The sequence below is a fragment of the Talpa occidentalis genome, unplaced genomic scaffold (genome assembly GCF_014898055.3).
Source record: "Talpa occidentalis isolate TD23 unplaced genomic scaffold, MPIMG_talOcc4v2.1 talOcc4.10, whole genome shotgun sequence".
NCBI lineage: Eukaryota > Metazoa > Chordata > Mammalia > Eulipotyphla > Talpidae > Talpa > Talpa occidentalis.
In genome coordinates this window covers 3,493,518-3,508,629 of record NW_023600993.1, presented here as the reverse complement: position 1 = coordinate 3,508,629, position 15,112 = coordinate 3,493,518, and the positions used below count along the sequence as shown (strand labels likewise).

At 42.5% G+C, this 15,112-nt stretch overlaps 1 protein-coding gene across 2 annotated transcripts in view; it reads right to left on the bottom strand.

The window, feature by feature from the left end:
• GRM7 (glutamate metabotropic receptor 7) overlaps positions 1 to 15,112 on the bottom strand; it is a 573,942-nt gene that overhangs the window by 344,968 nt on the left and 213,862 nt on the right. For both annotated transcript variants that reach the window (XM_054695057.1, XM_054695086.1), the window contains exon 2: positions 10,451 to 10,667. In XM_054695057.1, coding sequence (XP_054551032.1) covers positions 10,451 to 10,667 — 217 coding nt within the window. The remainder of the gene's footprint in view (positions 1 to 10,450; positions 10,668 to 15,112) is intronic.

Here is a 15,112-nt window from a genome sequence, read left to right as displayed (position 1 = left end):
AAGAGATAAAAATCATAAAAAGAACAAAACAGAGTTCTGGAGCTAAAGAATACAATGAATGGAATGGAAAATGCAAGAGAGACCATCAATAGCAGAATCGATCAAGAAAAGAATCTGTGGATTAGGAGACTGGAACTCTGAAACGATTAAGTCAGACAACAAAGAAAAAAGAATGAAAAGGTGAAGAAAGTCATGTGATTTATCAGATACCATCAAAAGGCACAATCTGTAAATTATTGGAATCTCAGAAGAAAAAGATGGGAAGAAAGATTATTCAAGGACATAAAGGCTGAGAACGTCCCAGACCTGTAGAGGTGGGTGTCAAGTTCATAAAGCCCAAAGGTCACCAAACAAACTTAAACAAAAGAGACCTTCCCAATGACACAATATAATGAGCTGTCAAAAATCAAAGACAATGAGAATTTTAAAAAAACAGCAAGAGAAAAGAATTGTGTAGTTTACAAGGGATCCCTCATCAGGCTATAATCAGTTTTCTAAGCAGAAACCTCAGAGGTCAGAAGAGACTGGGAGTCTCTGTTTAATGGGAAAAGAGAAAAAAATAGCCAAGAACAATGCTTTATCTGCACAGCAATAAAGCAGATTTTCCCAAAAGCTGAGGGAGTTCATCTCCATTTGACCTGCCTTATAAGAAAGCTGAAATAAATTTTTCAACCTGAAATGAAAGGCTACTAATTGTAAGATAAAAATGTATAAAAATATACAACACAGTGAAAAAGGTGGTACACCATCCAACCCTGGATCCTTAATAGAGTGTGAACCACTGCACTCCAGTACAAATGTTAAAGGGGGGAAAATATTCAAAAATGATACCTTCAATAATAGGTTAATAAACAGACACGATAAAAAGAGGTGACTTATGATATCAATACCATAAAAGAGTGAAGGAGTAAAAGGGTAGAATTTTTGTATGTAATCAAATTTGTTATCATCATAAAAAACTCATATCTATAAAATGTTTTATTTTACGTAGGAGTCATGGCAACCATAAAGCACAACTTATAGTACATAAAGAAAAGGGAATAAAAGCATGGTAGCACAGAAAATCACTCATTTGCAAAGGAAGGTAACAGGAAAGGAAGAAAAGTGAGAAAATAATTAACAAGATGGCATGAGTAATCCTTTCCTGTCAACAAGTACTCAAAGTGAACAGGTTGAATTCTTCAATCAGCAGGCATAGAGTGATTCCATGGATTAAGAAATAAAAGCCAACTATAAGGTGCTAAGAGGGTCATTTCAGTTTTAAGCCACTTGTCGGCTCAAAGTGAAGACATGAAAAGAACATTCTATGCAAGTGGAAACCATTAGAGGACAGATTACAACATTTACAGCAGACAAACAGACTTTGAAGACAAAACTCCAGCACCACACCTTGAAGGATGTCAACTCTTAAAGCAAAGGCATTGACAGGAAACCAGTGGCCTCCTGAAATTTGGAATTGGGGTATGTGGGGCAAAACTATAGAGCTGAGGACACTGAGTCTGTAACCCAGTGAATATATTTTACCAGGAAAAGTAGCTTTCCCTCTCCTGAGTGAGGGGATTAGCCCTGTGTGGAGGGGGAAAAAAGACAAACTATAAGAGACAAAGAATACCATTAGGTAAAATAAAGGGTAACATCTATCAAGATGATATAATAATTATCATCTGTGTATGTGTGTGTGTGTGTGTGTGTGTGTTCATCCAACACCAGAACATCTAAATATATTAAGTAAATACCAACGGATCTGGAAGGAGAAATAAACAATAATACAATTATTGCCAGGGACTTAAATATCCCACTTTCAACAATAAATACATCATCCAGGCAGAAAATCAATAAGGAAATGTTAGACTTAAACTACATTTAAAAATAATTGGGCCTAACAGATGTGTACTGAGCATTCCTCCCAACAGCAGCACACACACATTCTTCTCCTGTGCACACAAAAGAATTCTCTAGGATACATCACAAGATAGGTCACAAAAAATTTTTAACAAATTGAAGAAGATTGAAATTATAGCAAGTATCTTCCAACTATCATGGTACAAAAGTATAAATCAGTAACAATAGGAAAATGGATACTTTCACATGCTAAAATCCAACAACATATTGAAGAAACCAAATCCAATGATATTTGAAACAAAAGAAAATGGAAACAACATACAAAAACTTATGGAATGCAGCAAAGGTAGTTCATATTCAAAGGGAATTTTACAGTGATAAATGTCTATGCTAAATAAAAAGAAAGACATCAAATAAGCAACTTAATTTTAAACCTAAAGGAAATAGGAAAGGAATAACAAACAAATAATCTCAACGTTAGCAAGAGGAAGGAAATAACAAATATTATAGCAACATAGATGAAATAGACCAGAAAAAACAATAGAAAAGATTGATAAATCTAAAAGCTGTTTTTTCAAAGATGAACAAAACTGACAATCACTAGATAACTAAGTAAAAAAGAAAGAAAATCCAATTACTAAAACCTGACACCACAAAAATAATAAAGTTTTTTAAACACTACTCAGTAATTATATACCAGTAAGTTGATGATCAATATGAATTTGAGTGAATTCGCGGTGTATGCCATGTCACAAGAATGAGCCAGAAGAACAGGAAGTCTGGAGAGATCAATAACAACTAATGAGGTTGACTCAATAATCAAAAATGTCCCCCAAAGATAGGGTCCAAGACCAGAGAGAGTCCCTGATGAGTTCTACCAAGCATTTAAAGAAAAAATAATGTCAATCTTTCTTAAATTCTTCTAAATAATTGGAGAGAGGAAACACTATCAAATTAATTTTATGAGGTCAACATTACCCTGACACCAAAAAACAATGATATTACAAGAAGACTACAGACTAATAACCCCAATGAGAACAGAATAAAATATACTCAGCAAAATAGTAACCGACCAAACTCTACAGCACATTAAATTATTCATGTGCCATAATCAAGTGACATATCCCCCGGGATAAAAGAATAGTTCAAAATGTCAAATCAATGCATGTGATACTACATTAATAGAATGAAAGATTAAAATCATGCAATCACCTCAAAAGGTGCAGGGGAAAAAAATCATCTGAAAAAATTCAGCATTCTCTCTTGATAAAAAGTCTAAAACAAACTGGTAAAGAACATACCTCAACATATTAAAGGTCAGTGAGGACAAGGCCACAGCTAACATCGTACTCAACAGTGAAGGCTGAAGGTTTTCCTCTAAGATCAGAAACAAGACATGGACATTGGGTCTCACTACTTCTACTTAACACATCCTTGGAAATCCTGCACAAAGCAATCAGACAAGAAACAGAAACAAAAAGCATCCAACTGGAGCTCTGTTTACATCTGATATGCTCTTATACAGCGAAAATCCTAAAAGCTCTACAGAAAGAAGTGAGACAACTAAGAAACAAGTGTAGGAAGGGTGCGGGACACAAAATCAACTACAGAATTCAGCGGTATTGCCATATACAAACAACGTATCTAAAAAAGAAATAAGGAAAATAATCCCATTTGCAAAATTGTCATTAAAAAAGAAACAAAATACTTAGAAATAAATTTAACCAAGGAGGCAGGTGAAAGTTCTGTACACTGAAAACTCTGACAAATAAATAGCCCATGTTCCTAGGTCAGAAGAATGAATATTGTTCGAAAGCCGTGTTACGCAGACCTCTGTGGAGCTCGGTGCATCTGGCATTGGCCAAAAAGAAAATGGAATCTTGTCACTGGTGACAACATAGGTGGACCCTGAGCACATGATGGTCTGAGGCAGCGGGTGGTGATCATCCTGACAAAACCGTACCGTGTACTTGCAAGTTGCTGAGAGAGCAGATCGGAGCTGTTCTCACCACTAAAAAAGAAAAGCCCATTAAATGAGGTGAGAGGTGTTAACTCGCCTGGAACCACTTCACAGCATCTGAGTGTATCAGATCATCGAGTTGAACCATGTAAATTCACGTGATGTTATATGTCCATTAAACCGCCATAAAGCTTTGGGGAAAGAGAGTGGGAATCTAAGCGATCCATGAGGCAGAGCCCAGCGCAGGCTGCGCCTGGGAGGGGAGGCTCAGCGTTCTGACTCAGTTCCCGGCTTGATGACTTCCTGGCTGTAGCTGAATAAAGCGCCCAGCGAGACTGACAAGTTCATCAAAAGTGTGCAGAGTGCGGTGTGCCCAAGTGTGTCAGCACGCGCCAGGATTTTAGAAAATAACACTTAGGCTCCTGATAAAGAACAAAGCACTAAGTACTATTTTGCCCAACAATAAATTGACCAGAAGAATCTGAAATTGCTGTACATCCTCACATGAAGGCTTTGAAGACAATATGCTTGAATACAATTAGTAACTCATCATCAGAATTTCTGTGGTTACCATCCCAGCTTCATCCTTCCCAAAGGGATCTTTCATCGCTGCTAAAAATATGCCAATAGTGTCTGCGTTACTTCGTTTTAAAACACAATTAAGTCTAAAACCCTAGGAAAAATAAACCTTTCATATGCGAACATTTTTAGCAAAATTCCTTTTCTCTTTAGCCCTTCTAACACATAGCTCTAATTTTTCTCTTAAGTGACCTCACTTTATCATTATAGTGACCTCACTTTTTTTTTTTTTAAGAATTTTTTTCCTTTTTTTTTTACTTTTAAGATATATTTATTTACATAAGAACTGGGGTGCAGGTCAGAGGCGCGGGAGGGTGAGAGAATTCACCAGAGACAGAGCAGGGAGCAGAACAGGCAGACGGACAGAGGACACTGCTGAGGGGAGCAGCAGGAGAGACAGGAGAGGTCTGCTGCGCCCTGTGGGTTGCTCCCTGGCCGGCTGGGAATCGAACCTCCGCTGCAGAGACTGCAGGCAGCTTCACAGCATGGCGCTCAACCCACTGCGCCACTGGGGAGGCCCTAGTGACCTCACTTTTAATATGGTTCCTTGTAAGCAAAGGCCAGTGTTGGAACCTGTATGCCAGTTGTGATCACATCCTAGCAGCAACTACCTAAAAATTTAGGGAGAAAATAGCTTGCTTGACAATTGACAACTCTAAAATATGAATGCAGAGGAGTAATCCTGTCTAGTGATTATCGATTATCGGCAACACATTTTAAGTGCTTGCTAGTTAAGTCATCCCACCAGAAGGGTCACAACACCATGACAAAATCCAAAGGCAAATTTAGAATGACACAAGGTCAAAGTGCATTGTTGTGTCCCATGCAGTATGTGTCGGGGAGGCTACGCTCCCTGCCACAGACTGGACTACTGCTGAGCTTTAGCCTGCCTAAGAGTGCTGCTGCAACAGACGTGGGTGGGGCTTCACAGATTTCCCTTTAACCTCTTGGAAGATGTGGCAGCAGAGTTCTATTTACCAAATGAAAGGAAAACAGATCCCTTCACTCAAGTTTCAAAGAGAGTTATTCAAAATACAAAATAATTTAGGAAGGAGTTAAGTCCAGTAAATAGGCATTTGCAAGCCACCCATTAATTTAATGTGTCTTGCACCGGAGCACCAGCCTGTTTTTCAAAATTCTCCATCTGTCTAATTCCAACACTTACCTCCTTGCCTTTCTAGAAAAACACTGCATTTTCCCTGTGGGCAAATCTCACACCCTCTAAACTTTGCTTGCCTGATCTCGGTAGAGTGGACACTGGGAATCCCCTGGCCAAGGCAACCGAACAGATGCCAATTTTTTTTAAGACCACGACAACCCCAACTTGTGGTTAGACCCAGATTGTGTGTTGGGGAAAGACCCTTCCCCACTGCTGTGCGCTGCCTCTGTGGGACTGAGAATCAAGGCACCCTCCTAGCCTACAAGCAAAACCTGCATATGCCCCTTCAGCAGCCCAGGTATGTTTTTTGAGAGGGATTGAGCCTGAACAGGGCCTGGCTCCAGTGCAAGGTATGGAGCTGGCTCTGCCCTCAACAGTCACGCCGGACCCTGGAGTCGGTTTGGCTACTTGGAAAGGCTCAGCCGCCCTGCCCTTGGCCACCCTTGCGCTGGGTTCTGCAAGGTTCCAGTTCTGCAAACGAATAATTTTCCACTATTTTTTTTCCAAGTGAAATTTCTTTGACATCCATGAAAATCTAGGAGATTCACAATGAGAATTCTCTTCCAATGAACATTTTCTTAAAGATTAGAAAGCAAAGGCTTCACCTGAAGAGTGAATGCAACGTTTAAACTGGAAAGCAGATCAAACTTTGTGCCTCTATAAACTTTGGTGGGTATAACGATATGACACAAGTGCATGACCTCCCAAAGTCAGGGACCCCAGAATGCACTTTCTACCCACCTGGTAGAGAAATTCTGTTGTTCACTAGGATTCTCTATACTTGAGTCACTATCCCTGTAGAAAAGATGAACTATGTTCCTTTTCACTCTCTAACCTCCATGTAGAATCCCATGCCCTTTCGCTCCCCCGCACTTCTGGTACTCAAAGAGGTGAAAATAGTTTACTTTCAGATCTCATGTCCAGCTATGCTGCTCTGGGGCGTGCAGGGAGGTGGAAGAGATGAACAGGAATTGCTGAGATGCTCCATCTCACCGGCTAGCTCTCTCTGCAGTGAATTCTGTCATCCTCGATGTCCAGCCCTGCAACCAGGACAGGCTATTGCCTGCGAGAAACACATCCTCGGCAATCAGGGTGATATGCAGCCGAGAATTGTCCGGGCCAGGAGAGTCCAGGTTTCTCAATAAATATGCAATGACTCTGCAACCAAGCAAGAGCAGCCCAGCCCAGGCCCAGCAGTCAGAGGGTTCACAATAGCCCCCCATCACTCCACTGGGAAGAGTTCTTCACTGCACAGGGATTCAAGTGGCAACAATTTTACAAAGCAATGCTATTCATCTGCTGCTTTTCAAAAACTCGAATTCCACTAATGATTTTATTTTGGGTTTGTAACATGACTATCTTCCTAAACGGTGGCTCACCAAATTAGCCTTGCCTGGCTAATTTCTACCCACCTTTGGGACTTAGTAAACGCCTCCTTCTTTAAAAATCAGAGTGCTCGAAGGAGGCTGTGCTCTCTGCTCTACCTCTGCATTTTACTCTTAGAAAGCAGAGATTATGTTTTGTTCTTGTTACTACTGTAGTTATTATTTATCATTATTATCCTGGAATAGTATCTGACCTCAAAGAAAGTATTTAGAACTGCATTACATGAGCAAAGGTCTCTCACAGGACCTCCTATCCCATAGTTTTTCCTCTTTAAAGTCATTTATTACAACAAATTAATATTTATTTTAGAAAATAAGAACTGGAAACACTTTCAGCAGTTTCAGTGAAGCAGCTATGGCCTTCCTGTCGCCACTACTTACATTGGTAACAGGCTACTTTAAAACTGAAGGTGCATTTACTGAGTCTATTCTACGAGACATGCTCCTGGGTATGGAGTCCTGAATGTCCAATACAACATAATACCTGTCCTCGAAAAACTTCCATTCTACTGGAGAGACTATCAGACAAATTGCAATGATTTCAATGAAACTCCACAAATTCTGGGCTCAAGTGATGCTCAAGGTGCTAAAAAAAACTCTTAGAAGCAACACCCTCAATTGTATTAATGAAGGGTGATGCCAACTAAGCAGAAAAACAGTTTACTGAAATGATGCTGGATGAGTCACCGAGTCACAGGGAAGTCAGGGAACCGGAGGCTGTCAAGTCAGAGTCTAAAGAAGGTGACAGAACAAAGCTACTTGGGGCCCTGCTGCTGCTCCCCCAGAAGGCCAAGATGGAGAGGTAGCGTGGCAGCTGACTCACGCTGGAGTCCACACCAGAAACCAAGGTGACTGCCGCTGCAGCCAACACACTGATCTGTCCTTGGCTGCTGCTTATCCGTGTCCCTAGCACGTGATTCCTGCCCGTTGGGCAGCACTGATTAGCTGAGGCCGGCTTGGAGCTTCCAGAGGGACGGGACTAGGACTCTCAATCCTTTGAGCTCTACGGGGATCTGCAGGCTGGTTCTCTCATGGCAACGCGTGCAGCTGGTCATTCTCCATGAGCTAGTCACAGAGGATGGCTTCAAAATGGGGTGTGTCAAAGAAGACAGACACACAGCACAACCCTAGAGAGGGCCATGCACAAAGACTGGTAGGAACAGCTATTTTCCGAGGTGTTATGGTTTGAAAAAAACAAATTGCAGGTTAACAGCAGTCCCGGGCCCAAGCAAAGCATCATCAAAGGCGCAGATATCCTAACTGCTTGGAGGCTGAATGTGGTGGGGCAGGGGTGTGGGCTTCAACTGGGATCACAGGAGACAGGAGCAGCGGGAGGGATATTGGAGACTGGAGCAGACCCACATCAGGTCAGGCAGGACCTCACCGTCCAGACCAGGCCTCTTCCACCCGGCCCCCTGGGGGAAGGAAGCCTGGAGCTATTTACCATTGGTGAGGTCTTGAGAAGCAGTCCTCACAGGTGATACCCTCATTTTTATAATCCTTAAGCCAACTTTGGTTCACAGATCTGGAACTTATTCATGGAACTGGCGATCATAGTGTTTACTCTGACCCTCAGTTAGAAAAAAAGTCTTTTTCTCTAATTTAGACAATGTAGGTTATTAGGTTGCCCTGAATTTTAAAGCAAGCAGGAGTGAATATTCTCTCATCTTCTGTGCTATTAAGCAATAAATTGCTTTTGTTGACATTGCCTGTGCATCCATTCACATAAACAGGGCAATTTATGCAAATATAACAATTTTACAAAAATCTCATCATCTGAGAAAATCACGTTACAGCCCTCTCAAAGTTCAACAGGGAGCCGCACCCCCGTGTCTTCAAATCTGCCTGGAGCACCCAGGTTTTCCTTGACAGCAGAGAGAGACTGCACAGGGGACAGAGCATGTGGCCTCCGGGGTGGGGTGGGGTGGGGAGAGGCTTCTTTCCTCTGACGCCACTGCCAAGGGCTCCCTTTGCTAGGTGACCAGGATGGTCACCATGGAGGGCGGTAGAGGATTACAGGGGCTTTGGTGATGGAGGTGGTTGAGAACAGTTGAAGAAACGTGAACTTATATTCTGAAAACATGTATAGTGCTATAAATTAACTGTTATATCAAGACACATAATCTAATCAATAAAAACACAGCAGCAAGGATTATTATAGTAGTGAATGAGATAGACCTGATGGCCTCCTAGAGCCTTGGGGACAAGACAGAAAGCCACAATTGTACTAACGCGTGTGAAGTGCAAGAAAGGACACTTTGCAGCACCAGCCCAAGTCACTAGAACCCAGCATGCTTTGTGCATGTGAGTGAGTGCGTGAGTGTGTGTGCCTGTATGAAATCTGTCATTGATTAGGAGCGAGCTAGCCACAGTTGTTATAAAGGAACAGTCTAAGAATGACCCAGATTGCCAGCAAATTTTGAAATTGGAGCTAGTGATGAGGTACTGAATTAAAATGAGTGATTTATAAGCAACCATGGCTCCTTCTCTCGGAAGCCTTGTGCAGATGCACCAACTACACATTGATGCACTGCATGTCGAATGCCAAACCCTCAACGCCACGTCGTTAGCATTTATGACATTTTCCTCATGAAATGCACCTGTGCTACTACTGTCACGCCTGCCTGCTTGTCCTCAGAGTTAGTTAAAGATACTGATCAGTAACAGTTTGCAATAGATGAAGTTCTTGCACAAGGAGTCTGAGGGCCTGACTTCAGCATGACGAAATCTACAGCACCAGCCAAGCATGAACTTTACAATCTATGTTGATTTTAGCTCATAATTCTATATGGAACCCTGAATATGGATTGTCAATATCCCTATCTTCAAAGATTTTGTCTCATTTTTTTTTTTCAAAATGAAAATGGAAGCCAGCTGGCCAAACATTTAAACCCATTACTTTCGATTTGAGTTAAATAAACAAACAAAAGAATCTTCTCCATGTGCTGCTGAGTAGAACTCTCGTTCTGCTGCTGAATAGAACTCTCGTTCTCAAAATAATCGAAAGTTTCAAAGACTATGTTTCTAAATCTACTCTACTGCCTGGATTATTTATTTATTTTGTTTGGGCCAATTCGTTTGAGCCATCACCGTGATTCCTCTCCAGGCAAGCATCGACGTGATTGGGGTCTCGTAATTCTAACCAACTCTCCCAATCTGGAGAAGAGCAGAGAGGAGAGACACACATGGAGAGGCACATTCACCCACACTTGTTTGGATTCCCACATACGGACTGAAGTCCACACTATTAGCCATCATGCAGAAGAAAGATAGACTTGGGTACATTTCTTCTCCTCTTCACCCAAAGACATTTTAAGGGCCTGGAGTTTCACACTTTTGAAAACATTCTCTTTCAAAAACAAGCATCACAGATGAAGACTTTACAGATTCACGTCACAGGCAACAGGGCACGCGGGAGGGGAGGTGGGGGGGAAGCTACAGGGTTGTTTCATAAGGCCTGAAAAGAACCATATAAGTTACAAACATATGAAGAGGGTCACCTTGATCATCGCAATCTCTTCCTACCTGCCTCTTTGGAAATCTGAGTGAAGGATTCCACACCTTTCTCTCCGTAACTTCCTTCGGACGCGAGCGTAGACACGTAATTCCAGCCCAGGGCCTTCACAATGTCTACCATGGCCTGGGCTTGGAAGGAGTCGGGAGGAACCACGCGAGAGAAGAAGTCGTAGCGCCGGTCGTCACTCAGCTCGGGGGCCGTGGATGCATAACTAATCTGGGGGATCTGAAAGACAAGAGAGCACCGTGTTGGATCACAGCGTCAGGATGGAGACTCACCGATGCTTGAGGCACTTAGTTGTCGCTTGAGATGCAGAGCCTGGGCTCTAGCGGGGATACATGCTCCGCTGAACAGCAGCGCGTGACTGTAGGCCACACAGATGGGACCAGCCACTTGCCGTCAGCACTAGAGCATCTACCTCTTTACCTTGGCCTCTGATTGGCTCCTCCTGGGCACAGGGAAGGAGACAGCATGGGAATTACATGAGCCCTGTTGGTTAGGAGAAAAGAATTCATAACCATTTTGGCCAAAATTCTGTACCTGCTTTACTTCTTATAAACTAAGAGAAACAAGCCAGCAAGCAGCGAAGAGCAGTCTGAGCAGAGCATGGTCGAGGTCGGTCGAGCTGACACGTACTGGTGGGCATCGCTGGTCACTGACATTGCGCACTGGTGCCCCGAGCCAACAGCGGAGCCAGCTGCCTACATTATTTCATGTATTCTTTACAAGAAAGCTATGGCGTAGCTCAGTAACCCCTTTACACACAACCTCCCTTTACAACCTCCCTGACTGGGGTTGAATTCGTGCTGCCCTGGCTGCGGATAGCTTCATAGTGTTTCATCTTAACCCCTTGTGCCACCAGGGAGGCCCCCTCAGTCGATATTTTCTTTACTTAAAATATATATCCTCCAAACTGAACGTGGGAAACTCATTCTTTCTCACAGGAACTTTGGGCAGGGTGGGGGACAGAGTGCCTACCCCCAGCCCTCACAGTGCAGAACTGCTCTGAGGCTGAGGCCAGCCTTCGCTACCGTGGTCCCTGCACTTCACATGGGCTTCCTGAACATGTTCTAGGTTCTCCTGTGGGTGCCGGGAGATGGGCTGCAGTCATCTGGGGGAGCCTCATGGGCCTCTGGCTCCCCTTTCTGACCTCTGGCAAACTCTCTGACCCTGTCTCCATGTGACTAACCAGCTCTCCGAGCAGCTCTGGAGCTCGCGTGGTGGGGACTGGCTCAAGCAGCACATCCCAACCAGCCGACCACGCACTCGGGCCGGTGTGGTGTTTATTTCTCAGGATCATGTCGGATCAGACTACTTGAACAGTCCTGATGTGCTGATTTTAGCTAAATCAAATTACACGCACATAAAGAAGGCCCCCCAAAAAGTTCACCTGCCCTAGGGGAAGTCCTGAAATAGTCACAGTGGAGGGTCCTGGCTTAGGTCTAGCTTCAGAAGCACCCCGCGAGCTACCTCCACATGCACTGGGCCCCAGTTCTTTCTCTCAAGACCAGCAGCAGCAGGATATGACTGGTGCAGTGAATGAATCTACCTGCAAGAATGATCAACGCCTGCAAATTTCTGCTTGCAACCTCCCAAGGCGTCGCCCTGCTTTAACAAGGATCTAAAAGGCAGTCTTTATCTTTGTACAGACCAAGCCCAACTGCTCAATGCTTGGTTTCAACAGTGGACAAACTACACTTAAGTTGATTGTTTGGACTTATTTCTCTCAATATGAACCCATCACCCCGCTTCCAGCAGTTTGTCTAAGCACACCCATGCCTCACTGTTCTAAGCTGGCTACAATGCTACAAAGCTCATTTCTCCACCACCCTTTCTAGCTCAGCTTTACAGTCAGGTCACGTGGTCCTGAAGACCAGCGGCCCCGCCATCTGCCAACAACCATCCCCAATGCAGTTCTGCACTGTGAGGGCTGGGGGTAGGCACTCTGTCCCCCACCCTGCCCAAAGTTCCTGTGAGAAAGAATGCGTTTCCCACGTTCAGTTTGGAGGATATATATTTTAAGTAAAGAAAATATCGACTGAGGGGGCCTCCCTGTGGCACAAGGGGTTAAGATGCAACATTATGAAGCTATCTGCAGCCAGGGCAGCACGAATTCAACCCCAGTCAGGGAGGTGACCCTCACGGCGCAGCAGCCCTCTCCTGTCTCCCACTGCTCCCCTCAGCAATGGATTTCAGTAGATTTCAGTAGATCTGCCTGTTCTGCTCCCCACTCTGTCTCTTACCCCCCTCCTCACAACTGCAACTCTGGCCTACACCCCAGCTCTTGTATGCATAAATAAATCTTTTTTAAAAAGAAAGAAAATATCAACTGAATAAAGACTTTGGACAGGAAAAAGGAAAGGGGAGGTAGAGAAATGGGTGGGGAGAGAGAGGTTCTTACCAGAAATAAAAAGCAAAGAAGCCAGGCACACCAGTGCACTTCCATCAGTTCCAACTTGTGGAAATACAAAAGCTTTGTTCTGTTACATAGACGCCTTCCCTGCCAAAGTCTCTTTCTACCTTTGACGAAGTACAAATAAAGATACACCCGACAGTCCACTTGAATTTATGTACCTGATATCAGATATCAGAGCTGTGACATGTGCTCAGTGCAAATGTTTTCTAAACATCTGATGCCCCAAATTTCAGTAATGACAATCGTGGTAAAACATTTCTGTACTCACTACCAGGACACCTTGGAAAACAGTTGCTCTCCGAGGCTGATCCTTTCCATTATTAATAAGAAATATCTGGTGGCTTAAGACACACATGCCCCGTTAGGATCACATAATGATCCTATCCTATGCCCACTACATCGTCATACAGGGAACACGCACTGGATGATGATGCTGAAAATCTGCCTGGAAGGCCAAGAGGATGTCGTTGCATGAGATGAAGATACAGTTGGAGAAGAACATCCTTCCCAACCAGAAGAGATGGAAGATTGGAAGAATTTATCTAAGCTCCCAAATAGGATGCTGGGGGCTTATTGAGATATTATTCTTCATATTTACTTGTTTACAAGCAAATGTTGAAGACTACATCGTAATTACGTTGAAGTGTTCCTGGTGACTGGTACTATCGATGCAAAGGGCCAGGTTATCCTTAGTGATCTTCAGTGATTAACTGCCACACGTTCCTTGATATCTAACTATACGTTCTCTTTGTGCTACTGAAATCCTTCCCTGCAGCCAGTGTTTCCCGGAAATGCAGAACTGGTCCTCTGATAAAGAAAATTGTCTGCAGTATCACCCCATCTCCAAATACAAGAGATATTCCATCTCTCAGTCTTCCTTCCTCCAATTTAAAAATCCAAACGCTTTTCATCTCTGTGTGAAGATTAAAATTGCTTCTTATTGTATCGGGTTCCTCTTTTCATGAAAGATTTTTTTGAGTAAGTATCAAATAGGATTAAAAGCATCTATAACCTACTATATTTGTTTAGAATGAGTGTGTGCTTTTAGAAAATTAACAAGATGTATCATCTGTGAAATGGAGATAAACTAAAACAAGAAATTAACGTCCATGTCTGACGCTATTCGCATTTTGTTCTGAGTACAGGCGGGTCCACGCACCTGTTATTAGTGACTGGACTGGGGTCTCTCTTCTTTCCTCGCCAGCTCTGCCCAGGTCACCTTTCTTCCTCAGCTCTTTCTGGTTGCATACCAGCCTGTTAAATAGATCTAACCTAGACTTACCCTTCAATGTGTCATAGTTAATTTTTTTCAAGTCTTCACTACCATCAGAAATAAAAATGCATTGAAATCCTGAGCTAATTCAAGCCTCTCTTATCTCCTGGAGTCATGTCTCAGAACCCTGTTCAAGGCCCTCCCTCTGCTAGTAAAAGATGATTTGAGGTTACATTTAAATGTTCATAGGGACATTTCTTTGAGCTGTTATATAGAAGTAGAACAACAATATTTTTTTCTCCCAAATGTCTCACCGCTTGCTCCAGAACATCACTCTTCACTGATTTAAAAAAAAAAAAAGGCCAATTCTTTTCATCAATTCTTAAATACCTCCGTTTCTCTGGGGTATATTCTTTCCTGTTCCACTTTTCTGAGTGTTTGTCCAGTGTTTTACTGTCCCAATTCTTATCAACGTAGAGTGATTTAAGGCTATATTAGCTGAAACATATTCCTCTTTATGACCACTTTTTAAGAAATGACTGTGGGGAATCATACATAGTCAATTTTCTAGCTGAACTTCAGCATATTTTTTTTTCAAATTCATAGTAAAACTCCATTAAAATTTTGATGAGAATTATATTACATTTACAAATTAACTTGGGGAGAATTGATCCATTTACAATAATTGGTATTCCCCTCTGGAAAAATATCTATTTTCATCCATTCCATTATTCATTCTTTTCTCGTAGTAACTTTCCTCCACTCCGACCTTACATATTGTTGGTTGGTTTTATTTCTAGGTAGTTGTTATTTTCATGGCATTGTGAATGACATAAAATTTTCATTTTGTTTTCTATTTAATGCTGGATATAGGTGTTATTAAAGTTTGTGCATTTACTTGTGACTTAAGTGCTTGTTAAAATTCTTATTAGTTCAACGGCATTCAACTTATTTTCTTGGGATTTCCAGGTAAGCAAATCAGATTATAAGAATTCATTTAGTTTTCTAACTACATCAGCTAGAATTTCTAGGAAAACAAGA